The 22547-nt window shown below is 37.4% G+C and overlaps 1 protein-coding gene across 1 annotated transcript; it reads right to left on the reverse strand.

The window, feature by feature from the left end:
- Window positions 1-408: 408 nt before the first annotated feature.
- On the reverse strand, window positions 409-17516 carry LOC140154297 (uncharacterized). Its single transcript, XM_072176874.1, has 11 exons — window positions 17131-17516; window positions 16680-16787; window positions 15022-15105; window positions 11271-11608; window positions 10175-10313; window positions 8660-8887; window positions 6650-6775; window positions 4870-5061; window positions 2673-3140; window positions 2250-2351; window positions 409-1750 (listed from the first exon to the last, which is right to left on the reverse strand). The coding sequence occupies exons 3-11, from the start codon at window positions 15080-15082 to the stop codon at window positions 1572-1574; spliced, it is 1833 nt and encodes a 610-aa protein (XP_072032975.1). The 5' UTR covers window positions 15083-15105; window positions 16680-16787; window positions 17131-17516; the 3' UTR covers window positions 409-1571.
- Between the last annotated feature and the right edge of the window lie 5031 nt (window positions 17517-22547).

The following is a 22547-nucleotide window of genomic DNA, read 5'->3' on the forward strand; positions in this document are numbered from 1 at the left end:
CAGAAAATTATAAATAATAGAATGTTTGGAATTTAGTAACTAAAATACTAACTGCATTCTGCATTATGTATTTGTTTATTTATTTATTTACGGGTCCTATGCCTATTTATTTATATATTTATTTATTTATTTAGTGACATATTTATTTATTTGGAAGATTAGTAACTAATTAGTAATATTCCATAGTTCATTGGTTTATTATTGATTGCTGATAACTTGAAAACTGAAAACTTGATTGATTGATCGATTATTAGCCATTTCACATCATTTATTCAAAGTGTATGTGGAACGTTCAGATTTGAATAACATCGTACATTAGATAAATATCAGTATTGATTTATTCTATTCAGCAATATTAAGGACTACTATCAAACTTCTCACAGCAAATAGCTAGTTGGCTTAGTGGTAATGCATTGAGTTTCAGAACCGCGAGGTCCAGGGTTCGATTCCCAGCTTTGCCTATATTTTTTCAAGCCTGGGAAAAATATCAATTTCTGAACTTATTTGGCGCGCGATCTAAGCTATTCCTTTTCTGACGGCTGTGTCTCTTGCAGGCACACTCCCTCTGGAATCCAAACCAGGTTCCTGCCCATTACACATCCCTTAAGTAACTCCAATTCATTTAATATGCAGTCATAGATCAGTAGGCTACATCACGATTAGACTAGAAAAATCATTATCGTGAATATTACAGGCCGCTTCATGAATTGAAGTGCACTTATCTTATTCTTTAATAATATGCGTACATTCACAGCAGAAGTACTACAGCCGCGTTATTACACGTATACATCATACATTATAGTTCTTATATTATTGCTATCCTCAGAACCCAAAGGTGATTTTTGATCTATTTTAAACTTATTTATTATAGATAGGTCCATCCCAGGAGAAAACTACTGCATTTTCCTACCAGAACCAAACTTGGCATATGTTACCTGGCTTAATAGAATCAAAATAAGCCCTGGGGCCACCTCGAATTTTTTCTTTACAAACTCCTACACTTCGGGAAGATTTCATAAACTTTTTGATACCCCCTCGTAAGTATACCCTTTATCTATATCAATTTCTGATTATTTTTTTATATTTTTTTTATTTTGTTACTTCTTTTTGGCTTCATTTGGCTCTCACCCAAAGACCCCATTTTAAATTTATTCTCACCCAATGCCCCCCGAATTTAGATCCAGTACCAGTTAGTACCGCCTATTATCCTTTTTTTTTTGCTCTTCACTTTTTCAAACCATGCAAAAAAAATTGGGGTCAACAAATCACAACTTCCGTCGGTAATAAATATTTCCGTCGGTACATTTACAAGTTGTGCCTCCTCGGTTCCAAAATCTTGGCTACGCCACTGACCACAGTGGGAACACAAGTTAGAAGATGGCTTTTTCCATGCGAAAAGTTGATTACTGATTGACTATTGATTTATTACGTATCCCTTCCACTCGATATTTTATTATGTGTCCCTTCCACTTTCGTAATTCTGTCGAATCCTTGTCTGCCCGTATCCGGTTTTTATCTATCACTTTAATTATTTTCTACAAAATATACAAGTTTTAAACTGTCCAAGAAACTCATCCTGAGCACTTTAAGGCACCGAGTGTGAATATCACTCTCTCTGAGCTACCTCCTCCGGTACCTCCGGAATGTATTTTTGTAACAGGTAGTTTGGATTTGTCAACAAGTACGCCCTCATCATATCTCTGCATGTCGTCATTGGTAATACAGTTGCAAACGCCACCATTATCACAACCTTAAAATGATCGGAAATAAGAATTTAATAAATCTTGTTCATACCATCAAAACGGAAAAGGTATATTAGGCCTAAAATTTCAGTTGGTTCAGAGGGAAAAATCGAGCAAATACTTTCAGCTAAACACCACACAACAAGAGAGGGCGCACTTGTTTGAGGGGTCATAATCTTTGTTGTGAATAATTCAAAACATTAATGAAGAACTTAGACATCTGCAGTTTGATAAATTACTTGTGTGATAAGATTTCGAAGCCGTCAAGATTTAAACGAATTTAAGAAAATCGGTGTGATTCGGAAAAAAGAGCGTAGCTCAACGTGTTATCTCTCGAGAACCGACATTGACCGCGGTCTTTTGTCGAGCATTATGCATGGTTGGTACCCATTAAACGCATCAATGAGTATCTTTTTGCAATGTATAATAGACGTTGGAACTTTTCAACTCGCACCAAATGTTATAAATTCATTTAATGTTTGATTAGATATGAGAAATTCAATATACCTGTTTCTGGTTGTGAGATACAATCTGCTGTCTCTGTTGGTACATTTGCAAAGTTACACATATTCTGACCATCTCGTGACTCCCACCATACGTTCCATTCCGCTGCAGCAAAACGGTACGAAAAATACAAGTAGTCATTTGAAACACAGGCATGTGTGCATATGGTGATGTTCAAAGGACCTTTCCTATAGGCATGATAGATGCTATTTCAGAATTGCAACATTCCTCCTGATTGTTCCCAGTAAACGTTCAGGTTTTAATTTCAATACATTTAAAATGCGGTATAATTATCTTGAAGATATCTCTCTATTATTTTAGAGATACCCAAGGAGCTAGTGTAAACATTGTTATTAGCAATGCACGATTTCTGAGAAGGGGTTTTGGACTATTATGGGAAAAGTTGATGGAATGTTATTGTGTTACCTGCAAAAGATTCGACCGTAGCTTCAATGGAATATTCCCGTAGTTGTGCACCGTCATTGATATTAAGTATTTGATCGACTACTAAGCTGGCATGTAAATTTCCGCCAACCCATCTGACATTGTAGCTCCCTCCTCCATTATATGTTATCACACCACCGCCAAACGACCATCCAATCACATCTCCATATGTGACTGTAATGCGTTCATTTTCAGGCACTATATAATTGACTGGTGTATTAACGGCACCTGCTGGTATGTCATTAATACCGACAATTTGGAATTGAGTAACAGATCCCATAACCGGTCTGAAAACTATGGCGCGAAAAGATCTTGAGGCCTTTCCTTGATATGTCCATCTTGTAACTTGACCACTGCAAAGAAACGGCTTATCTGGTGATACCATCGTATAACCATTGCCATCGGGACCTGCACGGTTTTCTATTGGCCATCCTGTTCTGCAAACGTCGGCTGTAAAATATTTGACATTCAACAAGATAATTGTCACAAATTAATATGTCACAAATGCAAGATTTCGAGCTTTTTAGTGTGCATGAACTGTTTATAAAATTAATCAGAGGGTCTAACGTACTAGATTTTAGAAGGTGCACCAAAAGTAATGGCAAACGATTCCTCAATATAACTTTATCGGTGTTTTCTGGATGTAAAAAGGTTCAAAGACGCATGCATGCTGATTGTCACAAAGCAGTTTTACGTAATTCACTGCTCTTCTTCTGTATAAATTGTGGCTGTGCTTGAGCGTATATTGAGCATTACTGTGGTAGCGAAAAGAGGAGCGCGTGTAAGCCTATGTGTTCGTGAAGAATAAACGTTGACTTTTGAAAACAATTAGTTACAACCAAAGTTCATTTGGAATTTCAATGAAATAAATAGTTAAAATTCTTCTAAATAAATTCAATGACAGATTCGTGCATGAATTGAATGACTCATTCCCGCACCTTGACGGCTGATTGCTGGCGGAGCTGACGTTGATGGTATTGTTGAATCCATCAAATTATTGGTTTATCACAAAAGAAACACATACCGACCAATATATGCACTTCAATTCACATCACCCATTACAACATATTAAACTCAGCGTCACAAGAACATTAATGGATAGGAAAGGAAGCTGAAGAGGGAGACAAAAAGGAGAAAATATCCAAAATCAAAGAAGCTCTGAAAGTATGTGGCTACACCGAATGGGGCTGTACGCAAACGCCAAACCACAGGACAAGAAACAAACCGAGTCCAAAACCAAGGGCAGTCATTCCCTAAAATAAGGGCTCTCTTAACGGGTCTTCTAAAAACATGGTATCAGAACCGCCTTCAATCCACATCAGACACATTGGTCCAAAAGATAAACGGGATGTACCCCAAACGTAAGACTTTATGAAATATCGTGTCTTAATTGTGACAAGTCCTACATAGGCGAAACATCTGAACTTTTTGGCACCAGACTGAAAGAACACAAAACCGAAGCCGAAAAGGCTTCAAAGAAAGTCCTCACTAGATCCCAGAGACAGCCCTCCATTACAGGGGAGGATAACAAGTCGGCAACAACTGATCATGTTTGGGTTTTGTGTTCTTTCATGGTGCCGAAAAGTCTAGATGTTTCGCCTATGTAGGACTTATCAAGGAAGCCATCTGAATAAGGAAGAGGGAGACCGAAACACTCAACAGAGACGAGGGAATTACTTTCTTTCTTCCGCATATATATGAACATGTCCTAAATCAAACAGCGCCATCAACGTGAACAAAGGAAACTGTCATTCGTTGCCAGCCTTTGGCAAGCTGCAATCGCTGCATTGAGGAGCTTGTTGTTATACAATGGGGGGTCGGAGACACATTTGTCAACAACCCAGACAGAGATCCGAGATTTGCTGACCGTCCGAGTTGTATTTATTAAGACGCAATTTACTCTTCAGATATCTTGCAGTGAGGGCTCAACAGTAAAGTGTGATCCTAGAGGTGATCCATGTTTTAATATTTCTGGCACCATGCCGAGTCATTTGAATTACAACACAGTATAATATGTGCGTGTTTGGATATTTATAGGGTCTGGTTGGTGGGGTGTTGGGTGTGTGTACGGGGATGTGTATTTTGGTCGCGGGCGCGCGCAGGTATATTGATAATGTGCATGCGAGAATGTACGCTTTGGCTAGTCTCTTCTTTATTTTTTTTAAATGTAGAGACATACCTTCATAATACGCCACAGCACCATAACATTCGTACTTTATGTATTGTTCACAGTGAGTAGATACGTCAATAAGAGATGTAATCTGCGGAATGCTTGCTTGGTATACAATCTCCTTGATATAAGATCCAGGGGTCTCAAAACCAGGTGGAGTTTCAACGTCACCTTCACTATCATGACCGATCATTGTTACACCTTTGAAAACGTATAAAAAGACAAGAAGAGTGAATTCCGAGCATTATTGTTTACGTTTTGAAATATGGAAGTAGTATACAAAAGGAACCCCATTTCGGATCCATAGTTTGAAAATATCCACATATATAATATATATAATATAACCGATATAATTAGCTAATCAATCATCCGCACGCATTACTGATCACTTTTCGCTTATTGAGTGTATTTAGGTAAGGACACTCAACCAGAGATCGGCCAACCTTGTGGAGTGTTTATATCTGTAAATGAGGCGAGGTTCAAAAAATGTAACTTGAGAGCTCGGCGCAATACTCCCTGCCTAATCTCCATTTTTGGCGAAAAATGGGTATTTGTTTAGTACCAAAAGTGTCAGCAAATAATAATCTTTAAATTCTAAACACATTTAAGACAGTGAAACATAGCCCATATGTCTAATTTGCTAGTGCAACACATGCTAAGGTAGACTAAAATGTCCGAAATGGAGATAAGTCAGTGTTTGTAGCAATTAGCCCGCAAAAAGCGAAATATCCGCCACTTTATAACTCAAAAACACTTGCATCAAAAGGCGTGAGATCTGTCACTATTAAATTAAGTTGAATGTGCCAAAAACGTAACCTTGTACTTGGTTAAGTTTTCTCTTTGTTGTTTTCTTTCATTTTACTTCCTTTGTTTCTTTGTATTGAGTAAATATTGAATTAGGTAAGTGTTCAGGTGTATATATCGTCACTGGGCGCAAATCCCTAGGTGATTATAATTGAAGACAGGGATAAAAAGACTAGCTTGCGTCTAACGTCTTCTGTCAATCAAACTCGAGCACGGTTTGTTTACAAGTGTCGGGCGCCTTATTGTTTATTTTCTTTTATGATCTCTTGACTTACGAAGCACCAAACTTGAAGTTATGAATTCATACTCTACGATATTTTTAAGTTGGAAGTAAGGCGCAGCATCTACAAAGTTCAATTGAACAAGTGGACACTTTTGTTGTGTAACTTAATATTGATCAATACGACGTATATATTTTAAGGAACACTTTCCCGTGTATTATTGATCATATAGACTAAACATTCATGCTTGTATTGAATTTGAGATATTTAAAGAAAATTGTCAATGCCTTTTAAAATTAATGTTGTTAAATAATCACAAATTCAATGGATGTCTTGGTTAAAAATATCCAGTTTAATAGTTCAAATTGAATTTATCGATTAGTGTTACCATACCAACCAGACATTCTCGAAACTCCGGAACACATGGGCACCTTGGGAGAACAATGTTAGTGCATTGAAAGGTCAACCCATAAACAAGAATAAAATAGAATTAAATAATTTAGTAATGACATTAAAATGCATCTCTGTATGTGTCGTGGTGTTCAAATTGTGCTGGCTTTACACGCGTGCGTGTTATGGTTATGCTGTATTCTAAAATCAAATTTACGCAACCTAAAATACATACCGATGTATTATCGATATCGTTTTAATTGCACAAAAATGCCAGGTTGTTACATTTTTATTTCAACACAATTATTTTAAGTAATTCACTATTGCAAAATGAGGTTACGGTTTATATCCAATCAAAAAGTTATGCTCCTCACCTGAGTTCATATCACACTGTACTGTAAAAGGTTCAACGCCGTTATTAGGTCCATCAGGGTCAATCTCATATGTTCCACTCCCACTAGAATAACAAGCGTCTCTAATGGCTGCACATGATGGCAATGCTATTTGAAAAAAGGAAAAACAACGCTCCAATATAGGCCTATAAAAGATGTAATGCTCTTATTTTTTTAAATCATAAGCGAAGGTGGGTTGTCAAAAGCACTTCTGCTCGCAAAATGATATGTTTAGTAATTTATTTACTTCGATATTATGGGGGAGAATATGACTCTTTTGGGGGCTAACCAACTCCATCTACCGGGCGGAAATCGGCCATAAGTGATCTGTGCAGTGAATGTCCCTTTTTGGTACAGCATAAAATGAATGACCGGGATCGATACACGTGAATGTGCTATGCACGATTTGATATTCAAACGATAAATCTTTGGATACCGGGTTAGAAAATGATGAATATCTCCCGTAATTGATTTAGTCTAAAGAAGCCAGATTTTGTTCCTTGCACTTGAATATACGTGTTCAACGGATATGAAAGTCGTTAGCTTGCGTCTTGAGAAAGAACCATTGCGTCTTGAACTCAAAAACTGACAAAAATATTCTGATTTTATATGTGCCGAACTATAGTGCAGCGTAGGCTAGCTGCACTCACTCGTGCAAGCAGTATAAAAGCATATGACCATTGACCTCATCAATGGCGTATACATGCTCACTCACACACACAGAGGTCAATTACCAGGCTATTGTCAGTAGCCTTAATCGGATGACCCTCGGCTCATTATGCGTCTCAAAGGTCGGAACAAAATGGCCATGCGTGGCTGTGGATTCAACCTACCATGGCGATTTCTGCCATGAATATATCGGGGCGATGACACTGTGGCCCGGTAAACATTAAAATTCACGTAAAATAGGGTAAAGTTGATTAATTAAAAAATGTCCCCACCCACGATAACTGATACACTATCAATTACAGCTACCGGTATACAATATTATATCATATTTTAATAGACAGTCTTGATGAATAACTACAGTCATGGACAAAAGTTTGGAATATTTTTTGTTTTTGTATCAAATGCAGTTTTCAATCATATTTCTAGTAAATTATTTTTCTGGAGTAGTGCTCAGTTGAATTCTATTGAAAGATTCAAAATAATGTCCTTTGATGTTTACATCACACAGTTTGCCAAGTCATCATCATCATCAGTCGGCTGCGGAGCAGGCGATTACAAATACCTATAAATTTGATAATAACAGAACAAGTTTCCCTCACAAAGCTGAAATTCAGCCTCCCTAAATCTGCCATTTTAGGCAAATTCGCTACATTATTATCACCATAATGTAAAGTCATTGAAAACACGTTTTCTATGAAACAACTATTTTACACCATCTCCCGACACACCCAATCGTGTGGTTTATGCTGAGTCATCCCAGACCTGGCTTGAAATTTTGCGATATTCCATATTAACCCTAACCGCCTAGGGGCTTTTTGGCGACGGGAAGGGAAAGAAGGAAGAATAAAGAGAGAAAAGAAGGAAAGAAGTTGTTTGCTCTGGGTGGGATTCGAACCCGAGACCCCTCCCATGCCAAGCACTAGGTCGGCGACACTTTGCCACGGGTCTTGGGCTTCGCTGGCCAGCGAAACCGTGCCTACATGTATATATCACTTAGGGCGATTGCGTCATCACACCACATGGGATGCATGCACGAACAGCGCATATAAAGTAGTATTTTGTAGTATTCAGGAGGGTTAGGGTTAAATGTCAAGTCTGTATTACTCTTCATACTTTCATCATGTTTAAAACCCAATGCTAGGTGTTGGTTGAACGCTGCCAACAGACAAGCAAGAAAATGTCACCCGGTGGAATAGTGCATTATGGAGGATAGAGTGGAAAATCGGCGCTTTGAGCATGAACATTCACATTTTGGTAATATGGTATTCGTCTCTATGTAAAATCTACAAAGATTATAATGACCCAAGGAATTGATGTTCTTACCTGTGTGTGTTGGACATACGTCAACGTATGCAAGAAGTTCACAGATCCTTAATACTCCATTTGATGTATCTGGTAAATGGACGCTCAAATATCGGCCACATGCATCACATTGTATCTCAACCATAGTGCTTGAGTTGATTTGTGTTATATTCACTTCAGCCCCACATTCTAAATTGCTTCTATTGGGATGCATGCCAAAACGAATAACAGCATCATGAAGTTGTTCCTCTGAAAATAAAAACACATCCATATAAGATATAAACATGCATATGAATGGTAAAAGCAGTTGCCATTTTATGCAATTTTTCGCCGATGAAACGAAATAAATGTGTCGGGAATTTATTCCAGGTGAATGAATTGTGCGGGAATGCTCTGACTGTGGCGGATCATCCCCACCCTCTTCGTGGTTTTGCTCTCACCATAAAATGCTCAAAGAAATCGCCAAACGGTTCCATGTATTAATAATAATAATAATAATAATAAATACTGAACTTATAACGCGCACAAATTTCCAAGGGATGCGAGGCGCGAGAAGAAGACAGAAGGAAGGGAAACATCATATTTGGGGGAAGAGATGAGTTTTAAGGAGACTTTTAAAAGTCCCAGTGCTATGGGCCATTCTGATGACTATTGGCAGCTTATTCCAAAGACTGGGGCCAGCCACAGAAAAGGCAGTATCCCCAGCCAGTTTGAAGGTTCTGGGGATAACAAGCGAGTTACCAGCCGATCGGAGATAGTATGAGGACTGGCGGATATGGAGCAATGAAGAGAGGTATTCAGGAGAATCCAGATTGACACATTTGTAAGTGTGGACAAGCGTACGAAATTTAATTCGTTCAGCCACAGGAAGCCAGTGAAGCTGGGCAAGTAATGGGGATGTGGAAGTGAATCTGGGCTTCTGGAAGATGAGGCGGGCAGATTTGTTCTGGATACCCTGCAGACGTTGAATGTTTTTCTGAGGGATGCCATTAAGGAGGGAGGAACAGTAATCTATCCTAGACAATATAAGGGCACGAGATATTACCATCATTTATCATTATACGGGGCTATGTAGGCCGTCCAATTTAGATGGTGGGGCTCCTATCATTTCCAGTGATGTAAATCAGGGATAGAGCTTGTCATTTTGACGTCAACATGGGGATTTGTGTAAATTTTTGGAAATGGAGAGAAGAGACCCGTATTTCACAGATCGTTCATAGCTAAAATCCAGAGGGATAGGGTTGCAACGCGACAAGTGAGAATACTCTGAATTTTTGCCCGCATTTATGGAGGTGCATTATTCATCTACATTGATAAACATAAACATTAACACTGGGATTTATAAAGTACCTATTATAAAGTAGGCAAGATGCATTCACGGAAGGAAGAACAGAAACACCACAGGGAAACAGGGAAACACCACACTACAACTTTGGGAAGAGGTGAGATTTCAAGAGTCTAAATGTGGTTGAATTGCCTGCGACGACTGCTTATCTTGTTATCATATTTGGATGTAGCTATAACAACATGATTTACCATCACAACCAACGACTTCAAAACGCAAGCTTATATGTCCGTGCCAGGCTGTGGGGACTAATCTGATATAAGCCGCTGTAACTTGTGTAGGAAAACAGTTGGAGACGACCGTAGTGTGGTCTGTGTTTCCCACAAATATCTGTAATAGGGAATATAATGATTTGAATTATATGAAAAATGACCCGATTCATATAATAACTTCTGAATAATAGTAGCAATATAATTGTGTTATTATGTATTATACAAGTTAGATTGGTGTTTTGCTACATACTTGACACGTTGCACAGTGTCAACACCTATATTATAAACATTTTTCCATACAGCTCCATACTCCGTTGGTGAGCGACGGGCGATTGGTATTTCGCCGAACGCAAGAAAAGGAGTCCTATCTGATTGGCTAAAAATCGATAGCTAGATCGCTCAGTGGTAAAGTATAAACTCAAAATGTATTCAATTATATTGAAATCAATACTCTATTATTGACACAGATAAAGAAAGTTTACATATGCATTGTGTTATAGACACGGTGATTGAATATTCTATACAAGCACCTGGATCTTAGGTGAATGGGCTAAATGTGTTCCTTTATATAATTGTAAATTCTCAAAATTAGATATATCACAAGTTTTATTTACGATTTAAAAATCGTTACTTATAAAATGCAGTAAAATATATCCACATCAAACAGCAATGACCGTTAATTAGTGTATTTAATTTCAAGGTAGTGTATTAAAAACAAAATCTGGGTTTTACCTGAAAACAAATCGAATTTTCTTGTAATAGCAACATCATATGGGGTACTAGAGCATGCACAAATCGTAATAATGTGTAGAATAGAAACATGGTGGTATCTCATATGATAGTCGTATGGTGTAAATGGTATGCTTAGCCTGAGTCGCTCGGCCTATCTCGAACAAAATCGCCATGCGTAGCTATTGAAAAACGAGAGGATTCGCCGTACTATCACGGCAATTTTTGACATGAAGATATAGGGATGATGACGCTGTGCGTTGTCATCACAAATAACAAACATTTATTTCTGTGGTTGTATTCGAAAATATCTAAGGCAAAGATAATTTTGAAGACAAAAGCTCACCATGTCGCCCTGATTGTTGGTTTGCTGAACAAACTTCCAAGAGCTGCCGTCATTACTGTATTGAACTTTGAATTGTGTCACCCATTGGGGATAATCTGCTCTTCCTTGAATCTTCACACCAGTAACCAACATTGAATCACCCAGATTTGCCTGGATCCATTGATTGGCATTGTTATATCCGGCACTCCACCCGCCAGTAGTGCCGGACTGTGCAGGGCGATTCAGACGACCATATCTGGCTCCGTGGTTGGAAGCCCATTCGGTGGAAGCCGTGATATGGTTGTCATTTATCCGACCATCCTCGATGCCGAGAGGTTCGTGAAGTTGACAAATACCGGCTTAAAGATAAAAAATTAAGAAACTTTGTTTGTGCTATGTATTTCTGTCTGCAATATGCCCATAACAATATGCACAACCAAAGCAGCACCAAGGATGCATGGGGTCATTCACCCCAGCAGACTTGTAGTATTGGGACCCGTCATGAGTACGGGTACGGGTACGGATCCCAAGCCATGGGTACGGGTACGGGTCCCAGGCCATGGGTACGGGTACGGGTCCCAGGCCATGGGTACGGGTACGGGTACGGGTACGGGTACGGGTCCCAGGCCACGGGTACGGGTACGGGTCCCAGTCCATGAGTACGGGTACGGGTACGGGTCCGAACCCAAAATAGGGTGCGAGTATGGGTACGGGTACGGGTACGGAGCCATGAGTACGGGTACGGGTACGGGTACAGAAATTGGGACTCGTGTACGGGTACGGTTCCCAGTATGGGTACCCGGGATGGGTACGGGTACGGGCCATGGGTACGGGTACATGGGTCCTATTATGGGTATGGGTATAAACAAAGCTATTGTTATTGGTATTCAAACATTAATTTATCAGCAATATTTTGCTGTAAATACACTCCTTGAAGTTATTTATGCCACAACAAATGAATAAAACTACATTCCGCACCAAAAATATTAGAGAAATTTATTACGTCATAATCATACAACATACATTATAAGTTGTATGTGTGCCATGAGTTCTTGAGACATTTTTATTTGCTAAGAAGTACATGTACTCTCATTTACAGAAAGTTGCAGAACTGGTTTTTAGGAATTAATCAAGTACAAAGAGATATATGGTGATGGTCTTAGTGAATCTAGCTTAAAGGTGGCATATGTTGGGATGCAAAATTCATGCAAATGAAAAAAAAACAAATGTCTTTGTATGCATGGACACACAGACTGCGCAATACTAATTTCAACATACATTTAGTAGTATCTATCTCAAAACATCAATTGGATCTCAAATTTGATCCAAAATTTGTAGACTTCTAATTAATTGTCAATTTTCCAAATAAGTGTTTACAGGCGCGGTGAAGGAACTCTTCTATTCATGTGACTCAGATGCACCATCCCAAGTACATGTGCATGGCGGAAAGTGTTCACTGCTCACACCAGTCACATTATCAGTGTAGTTCTTCATGTGTGCACTTGTGCATGTAGGGTCGAGTGTACTATTAGTAGGGATGCCCACTCTCAATACAGTTTCCACTAGAACGATTTTTCATTTACTGTGTGCGTGCTCTCACACACGTATTGTCTATGGAGAAACGGATCGATACAAGAAATCCCAGGCCTGTTAAATGGCGTACATACTTGTTTTGATCCAAATGTAGGCCTATATCAGGGTGTTTCAAGAAATTCCTGATTCCACCAGAAAACATTAACCAAACTTTTTCCTGTTTGGTCAGTAAATAGAGTGGCCCTTCCTGCATGAAGAGATCAACTTTTTTTAATGAAAAATTTAATGAGATGAGAACTACAACAGGTTGAAGTGACACCATTCCGTGCATCAGGTGTTCAAACGCAATTATCTCCTAATTTGGAGTGAATCAGACAAGCAAACTTACATACTCATAAAATTTAACTATTTATGAAGACAAAATGTGTAGGATGTTAAGAAATTTAAGAATGTTTAAACCTACCGCGGCCCATCTCAAATCATGCACTTCCCCGTGCACTTCTCACTACCATGTCCATTTCATAGGGAGTATAAAAACCGGGGACCATCATGTCTTCCATGCACACACAGTATTGCTCAATGTAGTAAAGATAACCTTTGAGTTAGAGCAAATTTCTCAAAATTGGTAGTGATTAATGTTACCAAACTTATGCCATGATGAAATATAATAATTTTTGAAGATAAAATGTGCTGACCTTAAAAGATTGAACAATGTTTAAGACTACCGCTTTTCATTTGAAATAATGCACTTATTGTTCATCTCCTCTATGGAGATATTTTCCATGGCGGCCATCTATGATCATGCTTGAGGTTTCACCAAACAAACCATGGGTTTTGAGGTCTTATATTTTTTGTTGTATGTCAACAAAATCGATAAAATTTTCAGGATGATCTTATTTTCATGTTGTTATAAGCAAATATAATGTTCCAGATCAGATAGTTAATAAATACATTAAGAAAAAGTACCTTAAAGTTGCACTTTCTGTTAGTATTCCTTTTTGGACTTTAACTTTTAACATGTTCTAGCAGCCCTATATAAAACCGTGACACTCGAAAGGCCATATCTCTGGAATGAAACGTCCGATTAAGATTATTTAAACGCCAAAATGTTTCTTTCATCAATTCCCATCCAATAAGTTAGGTCTGAATCAATTTAAAAGTACTTCAATTTTTAGTGGACATGCCTAGTATTAGGATGGGGAATATTAAAATAATGAATAAAAGCTATGAACATGATAACTTGAAATTCACCACAAAAGACAATATCTTGAAATGTTTTTCCAGTTTGCTGCTTATTTTTTGTATCAGTCAGATTGTGAACATGGTGAATGCAACATGTAGTATTGTATTAAATACATGTATATGGGTGGCATAAAGTGTGCACATCAGGCTGGAGGCTGTCACAATGTAAGCTAATGTAGGTAACACTGTATGTAGCATACACATTTTGTGTAGCCAGGGCCATATTTACCTTTTTCATGGCCCTGGGCCAGGCTAAAATTTAGGGCACTTGCTATCTGGCTCAATGTGTTACTCCCCCCCCCCATCCCCATCCCATGTAACCTAGATTTGCTTTGATTATGATCATAGGACTCACAGTGCAGTGGGATTCATGAGTGGGAAGTGAGAGTAGATCTACTCTGACTCTCACTTTCCTTAGCCATGTACTGTATGGTTACGGGTCCCGGGCCATGAGTACGGGTACGGGTATGGGTCCCAGTCCATGAGTACGGGTACGGGTACGGGTACGGATCCGAAGCCATGAGTACGGGTACGGGTACGGGTCCCAGTACGGGTACGGGTACGTGTCCGAAGTCAAAATAAGGCATGAGTACGGGTACGGGCACGGAGCCTTGGGTACGGGTACGGGTACGGGTACGGAAATTGGGACTCAAGTACGGGTACGGGTACGAGTACGGGTACGGGTACTACAAGTTTGCCTCTCAGACTATTGTCCTTTCCCTCTGAACTTAATTACGCCGTTTTCTCAGTCAAAACAAAATCATCGATGAAAAATGCATTAGTTTGGATGAAAGTTTCCCAACTTTTCGTGGCTCAATTTGCAAACAAGGGAAGATATGGTGACAAATATATAGAACAGGTCTTTTAATGACACTAGTTTTTAAAAGGAGTGATGGGAAACATCTTTGGCGTAAATTTGGCAATGTTCTGTAAAAGTAGTGTTTGGAGAAGTCTTTTTGCCCCCATACCAGGACGTGTCCCAAGTTATTATACTTACAGTCACAGCCTGTATAAATGATAACCTTACGAATGCACTTTGTTTTCTGCATATCTACCATCCACCACTGATCGTAACCACCGGCTGCAAGATAAAGTTTCTTCAAATATTAACATTATGTCGTCACTTTGCATACTCTGAAGATGAATGAGTATGGGTAAGTTGGTATGTACCCAGCAAACACAAAAACGTTTTTAAAACGTTTTAAATAAGTTATATTTTGGGTTTTGGTTTAGGTAAAAACGTTTCAATAACATTAAAATGTCGGGTTATATATAGGTCATGAAATCGTTTTTGACCTTTAAAAACGTTTTAAAAAACGTTTTAATATAGGTCATGAAATAGTTTTTTAAAAACGTTTTAAAACGTTTTTCAAAACGTTTTAAAAACGTTTTGTATGAAAACACAATACAACAATATTTGTAAAATGTTTTCGAAATGTCATTGTAAACTATTTTTGCAAACATTTTTGGCCAAATATTTTGTCAACACTTAAATAACATGTTAAAATATTTGCACCCAGCAAACACAGACATGTTCTTAAAATGTTTTTTACAAAACGTTTTAAGAACATTTAAGTGTCGGGTTATATAGAGGTCGTGAAAACAGTTTAAAAACGTTATTGTAAATATTTTGATCAAACATGTTTTGCAAAATATTTTTTCAACCCCAAAATAACATTCTGTTTAGAATGATTTGTACCAAGTTTTCACAAATGTTTTTGGAATGTTATTAAAACGTTTTTGTACCCTTTATATAACCCGACATTTAAATGTTTTCTGTAAAACATTTGTGTTTGCTGTGCAGTAAATTACCAACAAATGTTATTTAATGTTATAAAAACGTTTTATACCATTAATGTACCCTTTGTATAACCCGACATTTAAACGTTTTCTGACAACCTTTTATAACCTTTTGCGAATGATGTCGAAAACTTTTGTGTTTGCTGGGTATGTGGGTTGTAGTGGTGCAGTGTGTTGTTGACATATGTATTACAGCATAATGTTGTTTTAACACATGTACTATTTAATTCGTATCATTTCATCGTCACAAACATACAGACATTTCAGCAATTAAGTCTAACCTTAAGTGCTTCCTGCTATACAATACAGGAAATACAATAAAATAGGGTCATGTTGTAGGCTCCACGAGGGCCAACTTTGAAAAGATGCCACTATCTCCTTTAAAATGGTCTCAATTTGTTCGTCCTTCAAAAACACTCCAAATTAAGAATAGTTTGCCATATATTGGATGTTTCGTTTCGGATGTTAGGTAGCAGTGTAAAAGAGGTTGACCTTTGAACGCTTTTGACCATGACCAATGTTTCGATGTTAACATCGTAAACAGTTCAAAACAAGGAATTATGTTTGCAAGACAAACAGTTTGAGACCATTTTGGTTAAAATCAGATAATTTCTAGTTTTGACCTTTGTGGAGCTCAACATTTGACCTTTTGACTTATAGTTCAAGAACCGCACCTCAAAGATAGGATAAACGTTTTCTGAATCCTTATGACTAGAGGAATAAATTGGTATAGTTTGAAGAATAATTGGAGGAAATTTGAAATTTGACCCCTAAATGACGTTTTTTAGCTTTAGTGAAACTAATTGCAAAATGTGACCATGGCTGCACCGTTAATAGAATTGAGACTAATCGTACCTGTATGCGTACAAGTTCGCGTGTCTCCGTCAGTAGCCTCATGGGCATGGCCAACAGTAGGGTAGTTATTGGTAGATTGCGATGTAGGTAAGTCTAGTAAATGTAGTTCTATTTGAACAGTAAGAAACAGTTATATTAGCTAAATTAAATTACTTAAACAGAAAAACAGAAAAATCAGAAATGAATGTTGACATCTAATATGTGATATAGAAGCGATGAAAGGCGATTGAGTGTTAACTATTTACATGAACAAAAACCTCGATTATTAGGATTATGCAATACTAGCTAATACTAATTGGCAATGTGTAGTTTCCACAGAACAATAACACTCCGGATTATCAGGTTATGAATAACAACATTGCGATTAATTTGAGTGTTTTGAAAAATTGATGAGGACTACTTGAATATAGATAATAAAATTGGCAAAACATTTAAAAGCCTGTAAAATTACCTGAACGGATACACGGTTCATCTATGTGATGATAATAAACTTTATCCGAGACGGGAGACTGTAAATCTGGTAAACTACAATCAGCAAGAGTATCCTTGATTTCACATTGGTGTTGGCTGGCTGAAAAACTGAATCCTCGACATTGCGCATGGCTCACGCAATGACTGGCGCAAGATATTATCGAATTGATGTTTTCAAAAATGTTGATATCATTATTCTTCAGCACATACTCTTGATGACGACGAAATTTTTGCGAAAACTGATCCGAAAGTGTATGGCAATCAATTGGTCCTGCATGTAAAAACAAACTTGTAATAATCAGATTGGATATTATGAGAATAGAATGACACAAAGCATGTACGTCTAAACGCTCCACCCGGGGCTCCATCATGGATGCAATTGTGAATTTACTGGTTTTAGGATACAGTGTAGACAAAGCTATAGATCGATATCATACTTTAATTGAATTAATGAGATAGGTGCTGGAAATAGTTGATATGATATTCATGAATTGACACATTAAAGCTATAGATCAATATCATATTTTAATTGAATTAATGAGATAGGTGCTAGAAATAGTTGATATAATATTCATGAACTGACGCATTAAAGCTATAGATCGATATCATACTTTAATTGAATTAATTAGATAAGTGGAAATAGTTGATATAATATTCATGAACTGACACATTAATTTTAAACTCATGACGGCATTGTAAAATATAACTTTCCCAAACTTTAGCCTTTTTTACCCAGACTGAACACTGCCCTCATATTGTGTACGAAATAGTGTTTAGAAGAAGTATAGAATTTTCGAATGGTTTTAAATCACAATGCAACATTTGATTTCTTTTGACCTTTTTTCAAGCTTTCATACCACATTGTCAAAAACATTAAAGGAAGTATGAGATGTAACCAAATGATAATTAAAGTACAGATTTCATATTTCATTCCATGAATTAATACTCTTTAACCTACCCTTTCTGCTTAGACGGTCAATACAAACACTTGCAACTGCAATCGGAGGCCCCGGGTTCAACCATCTCTACATTCTACCAACTTTTTGCTCTATCAAGCTCTTTACGTCTTTACTTAACCCATCAACTTCTCCGCAGTACACTTGCCCATTGTGCATACTCTTGCCATTACATTTAAGCATAAAACTCTGTTTGTATTAATTTGTGTACAATTGATAGATTTTTCAGTCACCGTACTCCCTCTGTTTGTTAGCTACCCAATTTTTACTCGGGCTTTCGCGATCTATAAACTGGTAGACCAAAATCAGAGTTGTTGCTAAATTATATAAACTTTTTATGACCATTTACTATTGAATACTTTAATTAATAAACATCAGTATAATTTTGAGTTCAACGGAATGCGTTCATCATCACGATCATGATTTAAAACATATGTTTATTTATCAAAAAATAACTATGGTATAGTCTACTTAACCTATGAAGACAAATGACAAATCAGTTTTTTTCACTGATTTGTCTTCTAAAACAGAAGATTATTGTGATAACGTGTCCTGAACGGTCGTTGTAATACTTGTATTTGCCAGTATGACCATCAAGACATTCAAGGCAGATGACTAGTTGTTTTTTTTGGTTTCTAGATTCTTTCAGAAACATGACACATAACTATTAATGATAGCAATCCTCGTAGCTCCAAAACAACACATAGCGCAAAAGGATAGTCATTATGAATACCACGGAAAAGCGTACATGCGTTTGGTTGCTACCAACAACTTAGACATGTTAGACTTCTCCGTAGTCCACTTGACCATTTTGCATACTACATTTAAGCATAAAACGCTGATTTGTATTAATTTGTGTGCAATTGATAGGATTTTCACATCTGATATTTTCAGTCACCGTACTCCCTCTGTTTGTTAGCTTCCCGGGATTATTTACTCGGGCTTTCGCGATCAATAAACTGGTAGATTCCAAAATCAGAATTATTCAATATTGAAGTGAGCAATTATAATTATGCAAGATATGTTGCATTCAATATAACTTTTATTGTCACTAACCATCTAATTATATAAACTCTTTATGACCATTTTACTATATTGAACAATTTAATTCTAATAAACATCAGTATAATTTTGAGTTCAACGGAATGCGTTCATCATGATTAATAATAACATATTTTTTAAAATCAAAATTCGACTATGGCATAGTCTACCAACAACTCAATAAACATATCATACCGTCTAACTGTCCGTGTAGAAAGCGCATGCTTTTCTGAATGGACTTTTAATTGAGTATCAGTCTTAATATGAAGGTCAATAAAAGTTCACTGACATAAGTTACGTTAACTTTTTAAAGATCAAACATGAACATAAAGCAAAGATTGAAAGGCTAGACAATCATGAAAATCTTAAAAGAGAGTAGTTACCTTTAAACATAGTTATTGATATGTTAAGGGATGTGCCTATAGGAATAAAGACCAAACAAACATATTCTTGTTTATGCCGTAATATTGTAGTCTTTCAACCCTTTCACAACTTCAGCTGTGCAACTTACAAAAATTCCCGCTGAAAAGTGGTTCTTTTAATTTTAGAAAATAAATGAAAAATCGCTCTGGACTTTTAGTACTGATTATACTGTAGACGATCACAGACTATTTTGTACTGATCATACTATATAGACTATTGTGACGTCATGCCAGACAGTTTGTCTGTATTATGGCTATTGTTCCTTGTCTGGAAATATGTTCGGGCTTTATGTTATGTTCAGGGGCCGTGTTTTTAAAACTCCTGCCTCATCACAATAAGGCATAGGACAGTGTACTGATCGCATTGAGTTCAGTCAAGCATATATTCCAGACCAATCCCTTTTCGCCTCATTAAATATGTGTCACATTAGGTCAGGGACGCTATTTATAATGGTTCGAATCCTTTTATTTGAAGTCAATAGATAAAAGAGAGGCATTGAATTGAATCAACACAGGTGTTGCTCTAGATATGATCATCAAATCTCCCATAGCAGATTTCACACAGGAGGCGGCTCTTGCTCATTCATAGCGCTCAAAATTCCATATTGTAATACTATTGGTGATTACAATCTTAGCAGCGGATAGGTGTGCGACGTGTTCGGCTGCAACCGGCCTAGTTGATTCATAGCGCTATATAAATCTAACATGAATTTAATTTTGAATATATATTTTCAGGGCCGGATTTACCTTTTTTGGGGCCCTGGGCCAGGCCAAAATTCGGAGGCCCCAAACTCACCGTGGGGAAGGCATGTGCACTCAAGTGACCAAGTTTTGGTTTACAAATAAGGGGCCTACAATAAGATGGGTTTTACTAAGACATTTGCGCAAGAAGCGCGAGAAACATTTCGATTTCAGACAATTTTAGCCCAAAATGAAGGTGAATTTTGTTATAATTATAAAAGGCCAGTGGGCGCGAAGCGCGTAAAATTTGCAATGTTAGCATATTTTGGTGCAAAATATGGTGTATTCGGGCTAAAAAGAAAGATGCACATGCCAAATTGGGGCCCCCAGATTTCGGGGGCCCTGGGCCCTGGTCCATCTGACCCAATGGTAAATCCGGCCCTGCATATTTTATAAATATTTTTTGTTAACATTATCTAATGTGGTGCTTAGGACTACTACATGTGGAACCGATGCGAAAGGCCGGGTCTGCAAAATAATGATCAGTGCATGATGGCTGTAGAGATTTAGCTTCATCATATCCATGTTCAGTGTAATCAAATGAAATACTAGGCCTATATAGCTGGATATCATAAAATCGTGGAAAATGGTATCGCCTATCGCAAACCACCAAATCTGTCGTAGGTTTGAATTGCCAATATAAAAACCCTGAATTTAGTGTCACACATCTACGACTTGGTTTGAAATAAGGCGAGCCTGACGCCAGCTGACGCCATTAACAGTTTTGGGAATATAGCACACCGTTCGGTGTGCAAACTTGTGCTAAAATGCAATTAAATAACTAAAATCGGATTACTGGAATAACACCAAACAGCAACGGACATTGAGTAAGGACTACGTGAGAAGTTTGGGGTAAGTAAAACATTTCCTTGTTATAAAAACAGCCAAAAAGCTGTCCAAAATTGCACAAGGCGATATATCTCGAAACTAAATTTTGAGAGGGCCTACGCTGATTCTTTTAATTCTAGTTTAAAATCTATCCGTCACCTGCAGTCTGATATGGTATCTATGGTTTCATCCAATTCTTGGGGTTAAAAAACCCGATACTGTTAAAAATATCGGTATTTATGCAAGCGACATTTCTATCGTGTAAAATGCATTGAAAATTGTCGGTTAAAGAGTGCATAAATAAAAAATCGCGAACAGTAATATCAACAATAACTATCTACATTCCAAGCGGAAACGCTTTTCAAAAACATACAACCTTTTTTCGGGCAATCGCTGAAACCGAAATATGCAATTCTAGGCCATCTGTAAAAAAGTGCGTGAACGTTTGTGACTATGAACTTGGGTCACCAAAACAAATGTTTATATTGGTGTCAGGCCTTTCAAATTGATACAATAATTAGCCCCCCAATAATGGCTTTCATTTTAACCGTTATTTGTTAAACTGCGATTTTTACTTTTTTAGAAATCAAAGAACGTATCAAAAAACTTTTTGTAGATCGCTTTAAAATGGCCTCATCCCTTAAACTTTTAAAACACTCAAAACGCCACTCAAAACGCCAGTGACTATCCTCTATTGTTATGCCTAGTCGTGCTAACAGTCGATCGATACATGTTGAAATCAACACACCTTTTTGCAGATTTTCTCACCTATATATGGCACATCGTGTGGCTCTATATAATTAGCTTCTTCAGAAAATCCTCACAGAGATACTGATTTCCGATCACCTATGTCTGCAGTCATACCATAACAGTCCGTTAATTTGCTCGGTCAAATTAAAAACAATAATTTCATTTTTTCAGTAATGTCAGATAAAAACATAGTACTTGGAAATACCTTATCTAAAACAATCCTGATGTTAAAATTAGGCATGAAATTATGTCTTTTACGGTAAGATTTTTTTTATTATTGATGAGATTCATCGGGATTGTTCAAAGTCAAGTTAATTTATTTAGATTCTGGGAACAGATCCAAAAGAAATGAAGTACTCACTCAATATGTTTCAGTTCCAATCAGGAACCTTGTTCACTCGGCAATGACTGTAAATAGTGTTTCTAGGTGTCAGCAGACCCAAGTGGCTGTGATGACGTCGCCACTTTTGTTGGTTGCCGTTGTGAGATGATCTGGTCATAGATTCTGTCCAATTTGTATGCTCCATCGTCCGTGTTCATAGTGTTTTTGCCCCTACTCTGTAAGATTTTTGATTTTACACACCTGAACTTCGTCCATGAGCCTTTTTGGGTTTAAACTTTAGCGTTTCAAACTAATATATTTGGCTAAAGAAAGATTT

The sequence above is a fragment of the Amphiura filiformis genome, chromosome 6 (genome assembly GCF_039555335.1).
Source record: "Amphiura filiformis chromosome 6, Afil_fr2py, whole genome shotgun sequence".
In the NCBI taxonomy this organism is placed as follows: Eukaryota; Metazoa; Echinodermata; class Ophiuroidea; order Amphilepidida; family Amphiuridae; genus Amphiura; species Amphiura filiformis.